This window comes from Scleropages formosus, chromosome 8, assembly GCF_900964775.1.
Source record: "Scleropages formosus chromosome 8, fSclFor1.1, whole genome shotgun sequence".
Taxonomy (NCBI): Eukaryota; Metazoa; Chordata; class Actinopteri; order Osteoglossiformes; family Osteoglossidae; genus Scleropages; species Scleropages formosus.
In genome coordinates this window covers 30,738,055-30,759,634 of record NC_041813.1, presented here as the reverse complement: position 1 = coordinate 30,759,634, position 21,580 = coordinate 30,738,055, and the positions used below count along the sequence as shown (strand labels likewise).

Below are 21,580 nucleotides of genomic sequence, written 5' to 3'. Positions count from 1 at the left end.
CCAGTGAAGGCAGAGTATGTCAGAGCTCGCGAGCCGTATCCCCACCCAATAAGTGAGCTCATCATCGATTTTGCACATTTTGTTGTCCAAAATAACTCTATGAGGCAATTCTGAGACAAGAGACAAGAGAAGAGCAACGGGAAAGGCGTCAGGGTTAGGGTTAAACGTGTCTCAGCGCGCAACTCCCAAAGCTCACCCGACCGCGGCGGATCGCTGCGTGTTTTCTTTCTGAGGATGCTGGTTTCAAAATGCTGCTCAAGCTGCCTGATCGCAGATCCAAAGCCGTGTCCCGGTAGATGCGCGGTGAAACTGCTGCAGGTCGGGAACGCAGAATTAATGTGGTGAAACGCCCACGGAGGCGTTCGCCGAATCGTTGTGGGCAAAAGCCTCCGCGGGACGACTAATTAATTCCCTTTCTTCGGAGCGTTCGCCGCGAAAAACTGAGGCGAACCGCCTTCAGCAAGATCGCAACCCTAACGTCAGACTCCGAGCGCTTCCGCGGTGCTGCGTTCGAAGCCCGGGAGCTACTGACCGCTTCATTTGTGTTATCGCACAAGTGTAACCGGCGTGAATATGCAAACCACTTCTCGCTTCAACGAAGAGCTGCGCTTCGCTATAGGACTCACAGCTGGTGAGCTGATGAGCAACCTGTAGCACGCATCAAACTCACTGTGTGCTCTGTAGTATCTATACCACATGGTGGCTGGTCTACATGACCCTCAGCAGGGCTATTGAGTTGCAGTCCTCATTCATCGCTTTGACTGAATTCTTTAAACTCCTCCTCAGAGCACCCGGGGGATCGAAGCGGGGCTGAGAGCAGGTGTCTGATGCACCCCGGAGACCAAGATACACGGTGCAGAGCTGGGCGGAAATGTGAACTGGACACCAGTTGGCATTATTGCCAGTAGGGGGACACCAGGTCAAAGGAGGCAATGCTCACCAATGAATGGGATGGACGCGAGGGAATCGTCCTCCAGAGCCAGGGGCGCGAGGCCTCCGTTGGTCCGACGGGGGGCGTCGCCAAGGCGAGGGGCGGAGGCGGCGGCGTTCGAGCCTTCGGCAGGGAAGCCCAGGGCTTCGGCCGCCTCCGCGGACAGGCCGTAGTGGGGGTGGCGCAGCGCGTGGGGTGCGCGCCGACCGGTGGGGGGCTTCTGCCGCAGCACCACCTCCTGGGAGCGGGGTGCTGGCTCCTCTCCCGGCCTCTCGTGGTTGGTGGGCCGGCGTGCCCCGTCCTGGGGGTCGGGCGTGGCCAAGGGGGCCGGGGGAGCAGTGGCCTCCTGGGGGCTGGTCTTGGGAGTGGGGGTCCAGGTAAAGCGGGGACCAGAGTAGGAGGAGTCCCTGAAGGAATGGGCTTGCATGAGGCGGCCCGCCTTGCGATAAAAGGAAGGGCTGTAACTACGGTAACCAACAGGCTGGTCGTCCATGGTCTGTAGGGGCAGTCGTCTCGGTTGAGCCGCCGGCTGCTGCTGCTGTTTCTGCAACTGGCCGCGGCCACCAGCAGGGGGTGCCGTCGTGGCCCCGTGATGGGCCCCTGACCTCTGGTAGCCTTCTGTCCTGGGCGGGACCTGCCGGGGATGTTGCAGCCAGGTGGGCCGTTCAAAACGAGGCGAGACCAGCGCCACCGCCCGGTCCAGCGTCTCCAGTGAGCGCCCGTTGCGGTCGTACTTTGAGGCGAGCAGGTTCTCGGAGCGGGCGCGTCCGGTGGACCGACCGCCCGGAGCGCCCCACCCCCCACCCCAGTAGGGGTCCGCGTGCTGGCCCGGGCCCGACTGCAGGAGTAGGGTGTCCTGCGAAGCGCTGTGGGGCCAACCCATCCAGTGGCGGCTCGGTGTTTGCCCCACCTCTACCCCCAGGCGGTCCTGCGAGATGCTGCGGTACCTGGGGGGCATGGAGCTGCCGCCCCGTTCGGGCACCTGACTGTAGTACCAGTCTGCGAGGGCCTGCTGGCAGCGCTCGCTCCTGCTGTCGCCGGGCTGGGGTGGGCTGCCCCACGGCTGACTGCCCTTGCGGGGCGAAGGCTGGGGAGCCGGCGGGGGGCTGTGGTTAACGTAGTGGGTGTGCAGAGGGCTGGCGTGCGAGGAGGACGACGAGGAGGCCGACGCAGACGAGTGGCCCCGTGCCTGCCCCACCGCCTGCTGGGTTAGGGTCATGTCGTACTGGACCTCCTCCGCCCGGTGGACGGGGCTACAGAGGGCCGGGCTGCCCCTGCCCGACCGGCCGTCCAGCGGGGAGGCGTGGCGAGACGCCACCGTCCAGGAGCTCCGACTCTCCGTCTGGATGGGGCCCGTGGGGGGCGGGACCCTGCCGCGGGGGTAGCAGATGGGCGGCGGGTCGGGAAGATCCTGGGCTCCTCCTGTGAAAGGCTCATTGCCCTTCAGGTAGGCATCCTGGGAGTAAGCCTGCGCCACACGGAGACACAGGGAAGGTGGGCTTAAAACCAAGTACCGCACTCTTTCGTTTTACCATCATTCTCACTACCCTAACCCTAACAGGTCAGCAAAGTGTACTGAGTCTTTAGGCTCTCGTACTGTACTCATCATTCACAGCTTAGCGGTTCGAGCTGCAGGGTACTTACCTTGAACTGCTCCAGTAAAACTTCCCAGCTGTATAAATGGGTAAATCGGTGTAAGGAGTGTAACGTTGTACGTGGCTTTGGAGGAAAGCGTCACATAAATGAATAAAAGTGAAATGAAAAATATTTACCGGAACACCAACCCATCTGCTGTCAATAACTTTTACAATGTAGGGCCCAGTGTCCTGGAGGTACGGGGTACGAGGCAGGGTACACCCTGGGCAGGACGTCACGCCACCGTAGGGCAATCACACACACGCTCAGTCACACACCTCGGGCAATTCAGAGTCACCAGCTCGCCTCCAACACGTCTTCAGACTGTGAGAGGAAACCAGAGCGCTGGGAGGACATCCGCACTTCGCACCGACTGCACTGGAACTGGACTGGAAGTCACAGCCCAAGAACTGTGAGACACCAGCGCTACCCGCTGTGTTACCGTGCTGCCCTTCACTGAAACAATTTGAACCAATCATTTTTTTTATGGATTAAAGGCAAAGTCCTTAACCATTAGGCTTCCTGCGGAACTCAGATCCAACTCTGCATCTCCAACGGCGGCGAGGCGCCAAGGTCCATCACCCAAGCAGAGACGCACTGGCGCCCACACACTCCACGACCCCCAGAGATACCCACGGTTGCGTGCGCGACGCCTCGGGAAGTGCCGCAACCACGGAAACCAAGCAAGTCAACACATGGATGCTGGTGCCCTCCGCATTCAGCCTTTACCTTGAGGTGGATCGGCGGGCTCGCTCACCGAGGGGGGCGGAGGGGTACACGCACACAGGGCAGAGTCTCTCTCACCCTCCGTCTCACTCCGGTTGAGACGCGAAGCTTTTCTTTCTGTCTTTCTTTCTCCTGCTCAACTTCCCTTCTCTGCACCGCACCTCGTTCCCTCTCCGTCTTCTCGCTCTACCTCCCTGCCTTCCTCAGGCTAGCCCTGCCCTCCAAGCCCGATGTGGGAGGGGCTACCTGCACAGTGACATCATCCAGGGGAGGGCCCCTACAAGATGCCATTAAAAGGGGGAGTGTCCCAGGTACGTAGCAACAGAAGAGGACAGCCAGTAGAGGAGGATCATTCTTGTTTTTCACATGTGTCAGCAATCACAGGTTTGGGGTTACCATGGCAACATGCCGTGAGGGTAACACGGGTCAGAGGAGCTTGATGCATTTGTGTGCCACTACTGCAGTGACATCATCTGCTTGTGACCATGCTTATACGTGTGTATCTGTGTTTGTAATGCTCTGTGTGTGTGGGTGTGTGTGTGAGAGAGAGAGAGAGAGAGAGAGAGAGAGAATGACTTGAGTGCACTTTAATAACTGTGCTCTTCTGCATCTGCTTTGCCAATGACGTCACCGCAGATGATCCTAGAAAAGCCATAGAGTCTTGCCTGCTGGACACCAAAAGTATACACACCCCACGGTCAAAGTCTATACACCTCAGGGACCAAAATCTCACCTTTCGTTGGTAAAAGCTTAAACCAAGACAAGTGACATCGGACGCTTTTTAACCTTTAATAAAGCGAACACACGGACACGACCTTCACTATGACTGGTTAAATCCCACCAGCTTGAGCGCCGTTTCATACAGGTGGTGCACACTTATGAAACCCAGCCGCTGAAGGGATTTTATTTCACATAATTTCTCACAAAAGCGGCCCACTAGTTTTTCATTGAAATACTCCGTTACACGATCACATTATAGGTGTGTTGTATTGTGTTGACACATAGTACCACGTGTCTTGACTTCAGCCTTCAGTGACGTTCAAAAAAACTCTGAAATTCCAAGCACGGTGTGTAGACTTTTCCTATCCGCCACGTCTTGCGGCAAAACGCTACAGAATGTTCTAGATGCGCACGAGGGGCGTTTCAGCCAGGGGGGTAGAGCCCAGCTCGCACTGCGCTGCATCCATTACTGCTGAGAGCCGTGAACCGAGCAATTATGAGGAAAAACATTTGTGGGAGGACGAGAGACGTATTGTGGTGGACGTTGCTGAATTACGTGCTTCTTTGCGGTTGCGTGCGAGTGAGTGGAAGGATGGAGGGGGATCATAAAGCAGTCTTGCACAAATTTACAGTCAGAGGAAATGATAAGGGGGTGGGTGTGCGAATGTGTGTGTGTGTGTGTGTGTGTGTGTGTGTGTGTGTGTGTGTGTGTGTGTGTGTGGGGCGGTTAGACGGCACGCTCATGCTCCCGCTTACCAGCTGCAGGATGTCTTCATCTCTGGGCATGATGGAGAGCTCCAGGACACTCTCGCTATGGGGGGGACAGGGGGACAGGCATTGACACATACACACAATGAATGACAGGGTCACACACTCATATGTCTTTTAAACGCAGAACAAGTGTCCAAAAACAGCTGAGCTAATTTCAGATTGGCTGGCCGTAGAAGCCCCGCCCTCTCGTGCGTTAGCCGAGAGCGGTGTGTGTGTGTGTGTCATCTCACCAGTTCTGGATGAGGGCGATCACCTGCGAGTAGGTCTTCCCCAGCACGCTCTCGCCATTAACTTTCACCAGCCGGTCTCCTGCAACACACAAACGCACGTCCTGATTGGTCCGCTACTCGTGACCACGCCCCTTTGGCAAGTACTCCGACCCGCCGGCCTTGACCCTAGGAGCTGTCCTTCGTAGCCTGTGGCGGACACACCGGACCCCGAACCAACGTTGGACCAAATGACATCGTCCGGGTGTTCTGTTGGAGTTTCAAACCCCACGCTCCAAACCTCTCACGCCGGACGATGAGACCACCCCCGTGAGATAGGCTCCGCCCCTCTTCTGCCACCTCTCCTCCCACAGGGATTCTTCATTAAACAAAACGTGGAGGAATCCTGAAAAGCAAATGTCCCCAAACCCCTGAGGATACAGCTGTGGGCCAAACCAGAGGGTATAGACCCGACAACATGCCTGGAGGGGGGGAAGGATCTGTCGCTGAGCTCATAGGCCAACGGCACAAGACGGAGACGGTGGCTCAGGTCTGACGGGGCGACAAGCGAGGACAGGTGCCCGGGTCAGCCGGGTTGTGCCGGCGAGTCACAACAGGAAGCCGAGGAGGGCTGTGATACAGGGAGGGGGATGGGTTCCTGTCCCGGCACGTCGATACCGTGCCTCATTGCGAGCGGTGGAATTCTCCCCAAGCCGACTAGCAGTAATGAGCAAAATGTGTGCAGACCCCCAGCGGACACACAGATGGGGGCCCCGTGTGACCTGCACACACTTGCCAATTTTTATCCTTTCATTCGTGCGCTGCTGTGTTTTGTTATGTCTACAGCCACATGCGTGTGAGTGTTTACATTCACACTAGTGCGCCTGAAAGAAATTGCAGGAAAAGGTTCAAAAGGTGAGCGTGTATGTGTCTGTGTGATGTCTGACTGCACCCTGCACTGAATCATTTTCCCCGCGGCGACATCGTCAGCTCGCACCCTGCGCGCAAGTGTTTTCCACGCTATCAACAGGCTTCCCGTCCAAGGCTCAGACGTACACCGGCTGGCGGACACCAGCGACAGGGGAAGAGCCACGGTGGCGGCCCTCGAACCCACCTGTACACAAACCAGCCAGATGGGCGGGTCCTTTCTCTCTCACATTCTTGACGAAGATGGTGTCCATGGGCTCCAGATTTCCACGCTGGCATCCTACATGAACAAAAACAATTCATTTACATATATTCATTTATAGAAATAAAACTCTTTCTAACTCTTTGTAAGTGGTTAAACAGAATCCTGAACACATATTTAACTAAACAGACCGAGAAAACTTGCAGAGGGACATGATTGGGATGACGGGTAGAGACAGACACACACACACACACACATTTCCAGAACCGCTTGTCCCATACGGGGTCACGGGGAACCGGAGCCCAACCCGGCAACTCAGGGCGTAAGGCCGGAGGGGGAGGGGACACACCCAGGACGGGACGCCAGTCCGTCGCAAGGCACCCCAAGCGGGACTCGAACCCCAGACCCACCGGAGAGCAGGACTGTGGTCCAACCCACTGCGCCACCGCACCCCCTGGTAGAGACAGACATCAAGGTAATATAGTGCAGCCGTTACGTCCATGTTCCGCCAGCAGGTGGTGCTGCACGACATATTAACACAAGGTTGGCCATCTTTAAAAGGCCACAGGCAGCGGCGGCCACCCCAGCGGTGTGTTAGCGAGGACGCTCGAGGACGCTCACCCGTTCCGTTCCCGTTCTCTTCATCCTGCAGAAACAGAAAGACACAACACGCCCTTAACCGCCAGCGAGCATCTGGATTCCCGTCCCCTGTAGCGAGGGTTCAGGGAACGAGGGGCACCGCTCGAGTGTGGAACTTAACCTGTCTTGCTTCACTGCAACACTCAGCTGCGCACATTCGCACAAGTATAAATTGCATCAACTCAGCAAACGTGTACTGTAATGCAAGTGAAGGCCAGCAGGTGGCGCAGCGGTTACAGGCATCACCTTGCAGCCTGAAGGTTCTTGGGTTGAAGCCCATCTGCGGCTGTAGTAACCCCGATCAAGTTCCTCACGGAGGATCGATGCAGTGAGAAAAGCCTGCTGTAAAAGTCTTCAGATCACTGTAAAGTTGCTGATCTAACACGGTAAACCGCCTTGGACGAAGGAGCCCCCTACACACGGGATAATTGCGATGGCAATGTGTCTGTACTCCCTGGACACTTTCGCTCCGAAATGTGAGAAAAGGGGGGTACAAGTCGACTGAGTTACAGTGATTTACATGAAAGAAACTTTCTTGGAAAGTTAAACGGCTGGAAATTCTGGAATTATGTCTTGTAAAATGTTTTAAAATGTCTTAAACTGTTACGTTTAAAATTTTAAACTCTCAGCATTTATGTGGATTTAATTTTTTCCGGCACTGGGTATGAGTACGTTCGGGAGACAGATTATTAATGATTATCACCCCCCCCCCCACACACCCCACAGGGGACTATTCCATAAGATGCTTTTTGTCCTCATAATTACGACTGACTGGTTTGTCACAGAGCACTGATACCGATTTCATTCGTGTGAACCTTTACGATCCCCCAGTGCTTCGGGAGGATGATTAGAGCTGGACTTGGGTATAAAATATTAAAATATGTTTCAGTCACGTATTCTGTGCTCTTACTAGAAAAGGTGATGAGAGTCCGTGTGAACACTGGAGGCGCGAGGAGTTGTCACGAGATTCGAAGGCAGTGACGCACACTTGTTTACGCCGAGTTCGGGGGGCGCGCTGGTCTCGGGATCGAGGGAGTCGGCGGAGCGGCGGCACCTCAGAGGAGGAGCAGAACAAGAGGCCCATTACATCGGCGGCGAAGAGCAAACACGAGATTTTAACCTAATAAAGCGGTACAGACGCAGGGCTTTCCGAAACGTCGCCGTCGGTGAACGAAATCAAGGCCCTTGTGGCGCGTCGGCGTGCCGAACCCTTCGCCGCCTCGCCCGGGGGGGGCCGAGACCACGGATTTAGCGAAGCTGGACCACGGCACCGGGCCCTTTCAGCGCTACGCTCGTAGGTACGACGCAGCGCATAAAGTGCCGGAACAGCACAAGATACAGGAAGGCTGGGGCGATTCTGCTGTCGGTGCACTCGGGCTCCCTGGGGCAAGGGGCACAGCCACGGAGGCGTTAGGGCCATCCGGTCGGGGTTTCGGGGGGTGTGGGAGCGGAGGTCGTCGATGCGCGCGCGCGCACACACGCACGCACACACACACAGCTGACTGGACAGTTTGGACCGAGCGGCAGGTCCATCCGCCCGCTGACAGGGCTCATTCCTGGCGCCGCTCACAATGGCCAGGGCTTTAGTGAGAGAGAAAGGCGAGCTGGAGGCACAGGGATAACAGCCAGCGGCTCTCTGCCCCTTGGTGGGGGGGTGGGGTGGAGCTGTCGGGTATGAGGGGATACTTCCCTTCCTGTTTAGGCCAAAAAGTAACCATTATTATTATTATTTCATTTATCTGATGCTTTTCTCCAACGTGATTTACAATGTAAGGTCTGTATAAGATATTTACCCCAATTTACCCATTTATACAGCAGGGCATTCTTACTCTTATCAATTCAGGGTAAGTACCTCGATCAGGGGTACGACAGCAAGAGTAAGATTTCGACCGGGGTTTTTTTAAGCTGACATAAAAACACTTATGACATCATTTTCTAGGAATACTACGGTATTTTGCAGTTATCACACTATCGATAATGTTACATCCATAATGACTGTATCACACTAACAGCCCGAAACTGACTTGTCATACCAATATCATGTTTCAGACATTATGAGCGAGACGGATATGCTATTTCTAAATTCCTGAAATGTACTGTTTTTGCTTGATTAACAGATTAGTCTGCTTCTGTTGGGGGGGCTATGGGCTGATGTGAAGGCAGAAGGCGGCAGCACTGCGGTCAGGGAGGTGCAGGTTCGAGATGCGCGCCGTCTGCTTTCTTCGTTAAGGTTCAACCTAAGCACGGAGAGGACAGAGAGATGGTGGTGTGTTCTACACCCCCCCCATTGCGAGGGGGTGCGCTGAGCGTGCTGCGGTGCCGGCTCCCTTGTGGCTGGTACCACCCGGCTCTTGCGAGTTCGCTCCGTACTGATCGGTCACAATAGGAATCCTGTTCACCCGCTCTCGCTGGTCCCGAGAACGGAGGTCCTGTTTCTGAACACAACCCCCCGCCCCCCCACTTTCACATCTGGAACCTGTTCTCACCCCTTCCAACCAAAATTGGAACGCACCCACTGAAATCCTGCTTGACTGAGACCATTTGAAACCCCCCCCCCCCCGTAACCGCACTTTGGAACAATCCCAAAGGATCTTCTCCAGTGGTGGAATAATCCATTTCGTTGCCTGCAGGGAGGTCCTAAGAGACCCCTTGACTACTTTTACAATAACTGGCACAGGAGTATGTATGGAGATTCAGTATTATTATTATTATAGTAATTACTACATTTATTTTATATTTATTTATTAATTCATAAATATTACTTCTCCAATGGTTTCTCTCCTATTTTCACTTTCCATTTATACAGCTGCATAATTTTAACTGCGTTCAATTTTCACATCATTTCCTTGTAGTACCTTCATCAAGGGTACTAGAGCAGGAGAAGGGGTTCAAACCCAGATCTTTTAATTGCAAGGCGACGCCTCTAACTATCACGATATTTAGCGTTGAACATTTTGACCCTCAGCTCCCGGTGCCGTGCGGATGGAGCCGTTAAGCGGGTCCGGGGCGCTCACCTTGGGGCCGATGTGCAAGGCGGACTCTGGCGGGTACACAATGAAGTGGCGCAGCGTGAAGCCAAAGCCCTGCGCGTTCTTGCGGAGGACGATGGTACGCGGACCCCTCCAGGCCACGCCCTCCCCCATGGCCGGCCGAACGTTCTCATTGGAAAACGGGACGCCATCTCGCCGCCCTTGGGCCTGAAACAGAGAGGCGGAGACCTGTGAACATCACCGCACCGTGACGATCCTTCTCCTGGCAGGGGTCTGCGATTGGTCAGTTCTGCAGGTCACCTAAACACTTTCACAATATTGCAGTTAAAATGACGGCCAAAAAGTTGCCAAAACGTTGGCGGTAAAAGATGTTTCCTGGAAAAAATATTTATAAGCGCCGCTGTTCTTCGCAAAAATATGTAAAATTGCACGAGCTTTTACAACAGCGCAGCGACAAGAGGGATCGACAACGGTGCGGCCGGGGCCGACGTGACGGTTTACCGCGAAGCTCCGCCTTCGGTTCCCTGACGAATATTAGTTTCGAAAGAGGCGGCTCCATTCGCACTTTTCCGCACTCAGCCGTTTCCATTTCCCCCTTCGCAGAAACGTCGATGAAAATATTCAGCTGCTCTGTTACTCCGGTGCGTTTAACGATCGAGGATGTCGACAGGTGGGGACAGTTAGGACCGGTAGGGGAACACCAGGCAGGGACCGGGATTGTGTTGGTGAGCAGTGTCCCCCCCCTCCCCTCCGCTCCGCTCCGCTCCACCCAACCTGCTCCGCGCTGCCTCGTAGATCTGTTCCCACCGGGGTGGGATAATAACCGCCGACTGGTCAGCACTGCATTTCAGAGCCAACGACCTTCCGGTGTCGTTGACAGAGGCCCAGCTAGCAGACGCACGTGACAAATGGCACGGAGACACTGTGACACCGTGACGAAAACATACGTCGATTTTTTGAGTTTATGTTAAATTTTTGGTGATGCCAAACCTACCTAATGCTCTACGCTGCCAGGATGGGCTCTGGACCACGAGGACCCTGCACCGGAGCAGTGGTCCATGGATGGACAGACTGTTTACTGATCCCTGCAGTGTAGTTTGTTGTATTTTAGCCCTGGGGGGGGGGGAGAACGTGGGGAACAAAGACGAGGGTTTGAACGCAACACCACAGCAGCAGATCGGAGGTGGTGACCCTCCGTGGGGGGGGGGTCACACAACTGGCTGTTCAGATCAGAGACAACACCTCCACCCAAGAAAAAGAAAGAAAGCCTCGCAACACCTCCTGTTCCCCACCATGTCCTGCCCCCCCTCCCCATCCCCATTCGCTGACCTTGCAGCCTAACCATACAACAACAGGAAGTGGAGGGCTCAAGGCAGGAAGTGTGGTGCTGGGAGGGGCAGTGGCGGGTGTCACCATCCAGAGAGCGACGTGCCTCTAAAAATAGCCGGCTGAATTTCGGAAAAGTGAGGTGGAGGTGGCGGGGGCGGGGGGGAGGTCCTCTTTCCACACCCCCACAATGCAACGGTTGTGCACCTCCATCATCACCTACCACCGAGCTCCACCCACCCCCCCGCCTTCCTTCCACTCTACCTTGCTACCTTGAGGCACAGGGTCTCCCTGCCATGGTATCGCTGGACAGCCTTCTGGTTCTCCACCACCTCCTGTCCCACCCCCACCCCCACCCCCACCCCCCAGCATGACCCCCCCCCCCAACCCCCACTCACCCAGCTCCGAGTGGCATCGACACCCGTGCAGCTCCGTGCCACCTGATAAATGGAGCTGTGAAGTGAAAATAAGCCTGAGTGACAGAGCGGAAGCTGCGGAGCTGGGGCTGAGGTGGGGGGTACAAAGGATTCTGGGAGTTCTGTCAGCCGGGGACGTTTTGGACACCCGCTCTGGGGGGTCCGATCGAGGGGCAGAGTGAGGGCGAGCTCCAGCCTGACACTATCACACGACATACCCCTTTTGACCCGGTCACGGCTGCTCGGCCGCAGGGCCCCGAACGCCCCGCTGCCCCCCGCTGTCCCCTCCACACACACACACACACACACACACACACCTTGGTGTCCATCACTCTTCTCTCTACGCCTGGCTGCACCTCTGTACTCCGAACGCCGTCCTTCCTGACAGAGGAGACTGAGGCCCGGCATCCCTCAGGGTGAACAGAGGACCCATCACTTTGGTACCATCTCAAGAAAACGTCCAACGTTTTTCACCAGGAGAGAGAACCAACAACCCGAACAGAGGCGGAACAGAGGTTCTAGACTCTGATCATTGGGCGAACAATGCAGGTTATATTTATGGGCTAAACATAAGAGAGAACAGTCGCGCGGCGTACACAAAAGGCGAGTTCCCTCTCTCCCTCAGAACTGCTGAATCCCTTTCCCTGCGCTTCTCACGATCGCATGTGAGCATCTGAAGCTCCTCGCCTGTGAGAGAGACGCACTTTTGTTTTGAGTGAAAAAAGTAACTGTACTTACAGAAGGGAGTAAACAGGCTGTTGCGCGTCGTCGATGAATCCCACAACCCTACATTCATGTTCATTCATTCCGTTACAATGTTTACCTGCCTAGTATTTTTTACTGCACCAGTTTTGAGTAAGTACCTTACCTGCAACCTTTGGACCCACTATCCTGGCAGGTGACCAAATTACCAAGTGCTGGTCATCAGATCGCTGATCACGGTTCCGCCGTACTGCTCCCATCTGGGGGTGACCAGTTGGGGGCCACGTGGAAGGGAATGAAGTGACCCAGTCCCAAGTTTGGGTTACACTGGTATTCCACCTCCCTTACACTGGTATCGCAGCTATGCTTCCTGTTCCGGTGTGTATTCGGACCCACAACCCAAAATCTCACTCCCGCCGAACACGGCGGAGCCCCCTCCCCCCTCCTCCAGCGGGTGACCCCGACCGTGTGGGGCTGTGTTCCGGACCTGGGATGACCCGACATGGGCAAACGCGCAGAGCAAAGTGCCCCTGACAGACCGTACAGTGAAAAAGCACTGCGTTGAACCGCCTTCCTCTCTGCCAGACCCGGAGCGTCTCGCAGGACCGTTACGCAAGAGCGCTCCTGTGACCCCCAGCAAAGAGATGAGAGAGCTCTCATCAGAGCGACCGGGCGACCCCCTCAATTCCAACTCCATCCCAACCCCGGATACAGTATTGCGATTCAATTGCCGTCCCACTGATCCTTTCCATCAAGCCGCTCACACAGGAACCGAAAAAACTTGACCGGGACACACGGTCACGGTCACGGAGGCCAAACCATTCAGATCTCAACCTGAAAGTACCGGGATTCTGCTACGGTACCGCTGAGTTAGGCTGAGTAAGCGGAGCTGCTCCAGAAAAGATGCCGCTGTGTTAAACTGGGTGAAGCCGAGGACATGAGAGACAACGGCTGTGCCGGAACTTGCCCCGCGTAACCGTCATGGACAGAGGGGTCAGGTCTTACCAGGGGGAAGCGGTCGGTCCTGGGCATCCCGCCACGGGACGGTATCATAGGCACCCTGGTGGAAACCCCTCGCAACACCGCCAACCATATGCACCGCGGCTCAGGAGCGCTGCAATCCACGCCCACCGGGCTCTCGTATGACCACTCCGTGCCAGCCGGTGCCGGATACGGGGGCACGGCGGCCGCGGACCGGCCCGTCGCCCACATGGCCGTTGACCCGACCCGACCCGAAGCCAAAGTCGTCCCTCCGGCCGCTCCTAGGCAGAGAGATTCCAAGCTGAGGTCATGGCGCCCCTCCGAACGCAAAGCGGGACATGAGCCGGGTCAAAGGGCCGAAACGGGACGCGCTCCGAATGGGGGTCCGAGCGAGCGCCCAATGACCAGCAGTCTTCACCGCTGGCCTTTCCCCCCCGCTCGCCGTCCTTCTCGCAAAACTCCTCTCCACGCGTCCGATCTCATCGCCGCACGTTCCGCACCCGGTCCGTGCAGGCCTGCAGGCGGTTGGCGCCCCGGTGGCGGTTCAGGGCAGCCTCTCCCCGGGGGGCTCAGCCGGGGCGGAGCGCGGAGGCTGAGGGCGGACGAGGCGGTCGGGCTGCACTCCCCCGTTCAGCCCCTCAGTGAGGGAACGAGCCCGGCGCCGGCATCCAGGCAGGGATTTGCACACAATGTTGGCCGGTCAAGTCCTCCCAAACGTGGTGAGGACCGCATGGGGCTTTGATCGTCCGCCCCTCCCTCTCTCTCTCTCTCCCTCTCTCTCTCTCCACTTCCCTATTCCTCTGGGCCGTCCACTCAGCCAGCAGTGCACTGACCTGCATTTCGCTTGAACCAGCTCATCCGAAGCCCTCCCCGCCGTTTGTCACCGCACCGTCCCCGAGAAGCCCCTCCCACCTCTTTCGAGTCCCATCACTGCACTGCTCACAATGGCACTTCTCCAGATGGGCCCAGAGTCCCAGTGCCGCTGATCTCCAAATAACAGGTGTCACCTGGACCACTTCTTGACTATTAGGGGATCATCGGAGGGGGGTGGAATCTGCTGCTCAAATTCTCAAATAAACTGTGTTCTCAGAAAAAAAAATATTTCAAAAAGCTTTGATTAATAAGAAGAAACCATGAGTTAAATATTAAGTAAACATAGTACGAGGTGTCGCCGGCGGTTCACGTAGTAAAAAAACAGTAAACAAACAGAACATATCTATATGCTCCAGCACTATCCAGGGGTGGGGGCAAAATGGGGGGGAGCAGGAAGAGGAAGATGAAGATGAGGAGGTGTGCTTCGCCAGGAAGGATGGAGACGCCACGGATTGCCACGGCAACGTCGCCCCCGAGGGACCCAGCCGAACCGGTGACATCATCACCCAGCACCGGGTACCTCGGTTATGTGACCAAGAGGTTCTCTGTCCAAAATCGGCTACTTCACCGTACCCATGTACGCACGCACACGCTGCTTATTGCCTGCTGCTGCGAACGGACACACGCTGACGAACACCAAGCATTCTGTGACCGCACAGATCAGTTACTCCAAGGATAAGTCTTGGACCGCAGGTAGGTAAATAAATTAAAATAGATAAATGGCAGGGAAACAACCCCATCCTGACTCGGGACTTGGACATCCATTCTTTTGGGGAAAAGCATAAAGCCACCCGTGAAAAAGAGCCATTCTGGGAAACCACACACGGGGTCCACACAAGGTTCTAGTCCAAGTTACGTCTCTGATTAGCCTTCGAGGACTGGTCTGACACCCCCCAGTCCCCCCAACCAAACACTCCCCATCGCGTCCCGGCCTCATCTCCTCAACTCCCTGGTCTTTTTGGACGGAGCGCAACTCCTGGGGCTTAATACCCTTGAAGAAGTGGAATCAGAGAGCGCCTGCGGCACATAATCCCCGACCGGACGGCGTGCCGCCACCCGCCCCCCCGCGCCCCCCCACCCCCAGGGCCAAGAGCAGCTCCGCCGCAAACAGACAGATTAGCTCTCCGATACGTCCTAATCCCCTTTATACTCCTGCCGACACCCAGGCAGAGCAGATTAACGTGGGCAGATATAGATCCCGTCAACTCCCCCCACCCGCCCACCCCCCCTCACCATCTCTCACCCACGTTTCTTCCCCACTATGAAGAGCAAAACAAGTAAAACAAGTCTTTTTCATGACAGGAAGGAGCGGGTAGCTCCCTGCTTCACAGAGTCGTCTGGTCCGTTCGCGTTGTTCTGCCCGCTCTCATGTTAACCCCCGCCGGCACTGCGTCGGCTGTCAGTCATCTTCGACAGGTCCGCAAGCGTGTGCGTGTGTGTGTGGCACACTTCATCCCACTGTGTCACACACTGTAGTCAAGGCACGAAATGCGCGTGTATCCCGAGGTGAACGCATCAACTGGTTGAAGAGAGCGACGTGCTGGATTTGTAGACAAGACGGAATGAGAGATGGATGGGAGGAGAGGCCCGTCACGCGGCGTTGCGCGGGGGGCGGGGGTGCTGGCGGAAAAGACCGCTCTGTTGTTCGGTGGGCCGAGATGCCGATGGCAGCGGAACACAGAGGGGCTGTAGAAGCGTCACTCCCGAGGGACAATGGAGTCACTGGCACTGGGGGACAATGGGACACGTGGGCTGGACCAGCATAGCTGGGGTGGGCTGGGCGGCCAGAGGCAGGGAGCGGTGCTCACGGACACATACGATATAAGATAAATAAAAAATATAAGTCATTTGTTCCTAATAATAATAACAACAATAATAATAGCAACAACAACAATGCCAGTACTCGTGAAAGATGGGCAATTTAGTCTCAAAAACAACACCTGTACAGCAAGTTCGCCATTGCGAATTTATCAGAGAAGTGACTCGATGGCAGGGGAAACGCACCACAAATGGAGTTACAGTGGGCGAGAAAGGCGCAAATATTACCGCATTACGGGTAAAAAGCACCGTTCCTGTAACCGCGCTCCAGGGCGGGACGCGGCTGAGCGGTCGAGGTGCGAAACGGGAGAAACGGGAACCCGGGTGGATCCGGGCTCTCGAGGACAGGGTGCCCCGCCGGGTCGGGACTCGCCGAACTCTACGCCACCAGTCGCGGACAAGAGGGCCCGCTGCGAACAAAGAGTCCGGCGTCATGCAGGATTCCCGCTCCGAGCCACGTTGCTCAGACCCTCTGCATGCGGAGGGCCCAGGAGAGACACACAGCGACAGTCCAGGGGGTATTAGCTAGCCAAGTGAGAGCGCCGTCTAGACGTCCCCCAGCAGGGCAGCTCACGAGAGCAGCGGAGCGCACGGAGGAAGCACAGGCTCCTCACACACGGTCATTTTAACCTTAATCCCCCCGTAAGGCTCGTGACCCGCGAGCGGTCGACTCGACCCCGCAGCCGCCCCGCCGCCGCCCCGCCGCCATCCCGCTTCGTCGGCCTCCCACCGCTAGAGGGCAGCGCTCCGCAAGCTCAGCACCCTCTTCGACCGCATCCGCTCGCCTTCGTGCCCTCCATCGCCGGACTGGATGGGACCGCAGGCACACTGCACGGCAGCGGCGCCCCCAGCGGACGGCGGAAGCGCGTCAGAACCAGGGGAAGCATCGCGCTCCGGCTCCCTCTAGCAGCTCCCCGGCGGGAGGCCGGATCGCGATCCCGTAGCGGCGGACCGCGCGGCAGAGCCGTTCCGCTCCGTCGGGGCCGTTTTCACGCGTGAGCCGCTCGGGGGGCCGTGCGGGAGCGCGTGCTTTTCCCATGTTGGTACTAAGTTTTTTTTTTTTTTTTTTACACTGATTTACTTATTCTTCTCTTAGACTCATCTAAATGGTTATTATTTTACACCTGGCTACTCCGGGGGGGGGGGCGGGGGGTGTGCAGTAACTTCTAGACTAACAGTTTGGACTGAGTGAAAACCAGTACCGGGTACAAGGGGGTAGAAGAGGAGGACGGAAGGGAAGGGAGGGCAAGGGGGAGGCAAGGCAGAGTACAAGAGGAGCTGGAGAGAGGTGGTAAACGGAGAAAGAGCGGTGTAAAAAATGAGGGCGGTGGGACATAAAGTACGCAGGAAGGAGCAGGCAGATGGTTTACACCCCCCCCCCCGGTGTCACTTTTACGTTTAGCCCTTAAAATATGGTCTCAGTTCTTTCTCTGGCTGCAGCAAACACCCACATGGCTCTGGTGGAGTGTGAGAGAGAGAGAGAGAGAGAGAGAGAGAGAATGTGTGTGTTTGTGTGTAAACGGGGTTCTCCAGCCGATGGAAACCCCTGTTACACCAACAGAAAGCTGTCCCCAAGGAAACAGCGATTGCCAGGAAAGGATCTCTCTCTCTCTCTCTCTCTCTCTCTCTCTCTCTCTCTCTCTCTCAAATCGACCGCTCGGTGTTCACCGCACGCGAACGCGCATCTGTGCTTCCAGTTTGGAGTGACGCCGCGAGCAATGACCACATTTCAAGGTACGTTACTAGAGTTCACCATTTGCTCCAGCGCTCCTCTCCGAGGTCAGTGAGAGCGTTCGCCTCACACGCCGAGATGTCCCTTTACAGAGCGCTGTAATTTTTACTGCATTAAATGAGGGCGAGTCCCTCGATCAAGAGTACTGGAGCAGCATTTTCACCCCGGTTCATTGATCACAGGGCCCTAACCGCTACGCCACTTGCTGTCCCCCGAAGGAAGTGACGGAGCTGAGCTGAGCCCTGGGTACGAATCAGAACCGCTCATCCAAATTCAGGGCCTTCAGAAGCATCTCATTGACCCACTTCTGGCCAACTGTGAAATTACCGTGCTCCATAAATAGCTTGCGTGATGTCGAACCCCTTCCTGCCCTCCCTTTTGGCTTGTGTCCCTTCAGAAAGGCTGTTCCAGATCAAGGCCAAGGGCGCCGTTGCCGTGGAGACCGTACATATACAACACACGCACGTCCTTCAACGCAGCATCCTTCCGCTGCCCCATCTTAGTCAAGAGGATGGATGGTACTGTAGCATTTAGAGCTGCTGCCCTTGGACCCAGAGGTCGCAGGTTCAAATCCCACCTTCAGCTGTAGTAAAGCTGATCTCGGTGATAGAAGAGTCCCGCAGAAAAAAAATCTTTCTTCCTGCTAGGTAGAGGGCTCTCGCCGACCTTCGGAACCTGGGTACGAAGGGTGTTCTCCCTTTCACTTCCTCTGCCTGGAAGCATGAATGGCACAAACTGGAACCACAACTGCTCTAGAACTCCACACACAGACTGTAAACACTGTGAACGCCAGTTCGATCGAAGTGGTCCCGCACCCTAGAGAGTGTGTGTGTGTGTGTGTGTGTGTGTGTGTGTGTGTCTGCACTTTACTGCCATCTAGTGGCTCGGAGAGTAAATACAGGTTGTGGTAAAGTGCATTTTCTAAGGGGCGAAAATGGTTTTCTGAACAGCACAAGTGTTAAATGAACTTAACATGGAAAGAGCATCCTTTCACTAAGGAACAAGCCTGTCTGCACGGCTCTACCCAACAGCCGGGGATGTGACGAGGGCTCGGGTCAAGTGTGTGGAAAGTGACCGTTTACACGCGAAGGGCCCCGAACATCCAATTAAAGAGGACAGCATGCTCAGGAGGGGAGTTGCCACCAGGCTGGAGGAGCTGAGCGGGGGGAGGAGTCATGCAAATGAGGCGGGGTGATGGTGGACAGGGGAACGAGACATGTGGCACAGGAGCGGCTGACATCATGGCTCTGGGTGGTTCCGGTTGAACGCTGCAGACGTACATGGGTGGATCCCGTTCCCGGATCACCATCCCCCCACCCACTTCGCCCCGCCCCCCACCCCACGAGCACATGAAAGCAGGGGCTGTGCTCTCCCCCCCAACTCTGTGACACAGTGCTGGAATTGCACACCTCTCTCTGCATCTTTTTAGAACTCGCAGCACGGCCTGGGTGACCGCAGCCCCCCCTGCCCCCTGCCCCCCTCCTGGGTGGGGTCCCACGCTGCCGTGGCTGTGGCTGCCCGCCGGGTATATATAGCCACTCTCCCGCTCCTGTGTAATTACCACATGGAAATTACATGTTGGACCAGCGGGTGACGTTTTGCGCGACGGTCTCGTGGACCGCCTGAAACCCGAGCGCGTTTGGACCGAACCCTGGGCCGAAAAGGGGTGGGGGGGTGGCTCTTTGCAGGTTAGCAGAACCCTACGTCACCCCTCCGCTTTATTCCGCTCGCACATTCACCCCTCACCGGGGAAGGAGTCCATCTGCATGAGGTTCGAGTTAAAGCTCTTGTCCTTTTGGCTGGCGTGCACGGGTTTGACCGCACGGCCCCCACCCCCATCCAAATTGCCACGTGACCCACAGCTGCTTTGGTGGCGCCAACGTCTTTACAGCTGCAGAAGAAGAAAAAGAAGGGAGAGGGAGGGGAGAGAATGGGAATGAAGGAGAGGAAGGACAGGAAGGAGACGAACGGGAAAGTACGGCTCAAAGCAACGAGGGAGAGGAGGAACACATGGGGGGTCTGGGCAACATCATCTCTGGAAATCACTGCGGAAGAGCTGGGAGGACATGGCATCTCATTCCCTGATCACACATATTGATCGAATGCCCCGGGAACTTGACCCAGTCTCCAGCAGGTGTACTCAAACTTTTGACCGGCCATGACCGCTTCTTGTGTGGGGTTCTGGCTGAAGACGTTACCAACAGGAAACACGCTTGTTCCCTCAGATAGGTAATGCACCACGTCCTGAGGCACTGAGGGAGGGAAACACACACACACACACACACACACACACACACACTGCTCTGCCTTTTCAAGCGGCGGCCGAATCGGGACATTTCTGACATTTTTTCCCCCCTTCAAACGTCCCGGTGGTTTCGGTCCTCGATGACCAAATAAGGAGCGAGGCGTCCATCTGGAGCGCCCGCCGAGCTCACGCTTCTCGCTCTTCGCTCTTGACCTCGAGCCGCTTGAGCGCCGACACAGAGTGGCCTACGGAACATGCCGGAACATAAACACGGGGCAGAGCTGGCAGAAACAGAGCAGACAACCTAAAAATACAGGTTAAAAACATGGTATCTGTACAGGGTACTTCTTGTAAACAGCACACAAATCACGCAAGAGTTCACTAGTCTGTTTATAATCGTTTACCACTTGTTCGATCCCGGGTCGCGGTCTTCCAGAGTCTATCCGGAAGCACGTGATACATCCTAGACGGGATGCCAGTCCATCACAGGGCAATCTCACACATACACGCACACGCACTATGAGCACCTTGGAATCACCGATCCACTTGAAACACTTTGTTGGAATGTGGGAGGAAACCAGAGCACCCAGAGAAACTCATGCAAACAAGGAGAGAACATGTAAACTCCACAAAGGGTGAACTACACTTGAACCCACGTCCCAAACCCCCCCAAGACTCGAACCCACATCCAAACCCAACCCAAGTCTAACGAGCCACACCGTCCAACGGTGGACGTCGAGGGATGAGGACCCAGCAAACACAGGCGACAAGAACAACAAGGGACACACAAGTGCGCATGATATTTAGACCCTTGGAAGCAACCGGCCAGGAGGTCTTTGGTTCAACATCTCTGTCCCTCGAGCCAAAATGAGGTTTGGTACGAGGTGAACAAGACCACCCAAGCAGGTCTGCTCATCACGTGTTGACGTGTGCGAGCCCCTGCCTGTATGGTCAAGCACACGTATGCGTTAGCAGTCGTTGGTTCGAACCTCTGAGCTTACGGGTCGTTTTCGGCGTCCGGGGGGATTGGCATGCGGTGGCACTGATGCGCGGGGGGGGACGGGGACGTGGGCAACAAAGATGGGACCACATCTATGGGCCATTGTCCTGGAACAGAGGAACCGCTGTGCGGCAGAGGGACACGGAGGGAGGGAGAGAACCGGGGGCAGCGATTGGGACCGAAATCCACAACTGTTGGACAGAAGGACACTGCACTCAACTTCTCTCATAGGCAAGATAGACCCTGGATGGGACACTGGTCCACCAAAAGGTGGGACAGTCCATGAGGAGCAAAGTAATATTCAAAGCAACTAAGTAAACAGCTTGACTGCTCAACATACAGACGTAGCGTCAAGGTTGTCGGTTCAAGTCCCAGCAGGGGCCCTGCTGTCGTACCCTTAAGGTGTACAAAGAAATAATGAAACGTAACTAACAGAAACTGTCGCCTGGGACATCGGGGCGGTCCAGGAGTTCTGTGGGCGGATCACAGGCCAAGGAAGCCAAATAGCAACCAGATGCAGAGAATACCGCGGTAAACCTGGGGAGAAAAATGCAACTCGCTCACAAATCTCTACAAAGTCCAGCTCAGGGGAAGGGGCCGTAAAACACCAGTTTGCCATCAGTCTCCTGCAGTCCAGCTGATCCGTCAAACGGTCTGACGGGAGGACAAGGACACGTCAGTCCTCCTCGGCATGTGGAGGGATCCATACCCCCCGAGAGAGAGCTCCCTCTGCCCTCGGA

The 21,580-nt window shown here is 56.0% G+C and overlaps 1 protein-coding gene across 4 annotated transcripts in view; it reads right to left on the bottom strand.

Moving 5' to 3' along the window:
• LOC108941600 (rho GTPase-activating protein 23-like) overlaps positions 1–21,580 on the bottom strand; it is a 52,735-nt gene that overhangs the window by 17,680 nt on the left and 13,475 nt on the right. For 2 of the 4 annotated variants that reach the window (XM_029253978.1, XM_029253977.1), the window contains exons 2-7: positions 9,772–9,954; positions 6,740–6,764; positions 6,104–6,196; positions 5,014–5,092; positions 4,769–4,823; positions 941–2,399 (exon numbers count right to left, since the gene is read on the bottom strand). In XM_029253978.1, coding sequence (XP_029109811.1) covers positions 941–2,399; positions 4,769–4,823; positions 5,014–5,092; positions 6,104–6,196; positions 6,740–6,764; positions 9,772–9,954 — 1,894 coding nt within the window. Of the gene's footprint in view, positions 1–940; positions 2,400–4,768; positions 4,824–5,013; positions 5,093–6,103; positions 6,197–6,739; positions 6,765–9,771; positions 9,955–13,196; positions 14,987–15,278; positions 15,798–21,580 lie in introns of those variants that run through there. The other 2 variants (XM_029253979.1, XM_029253976.1) reach the window with 2 other exon arrangements.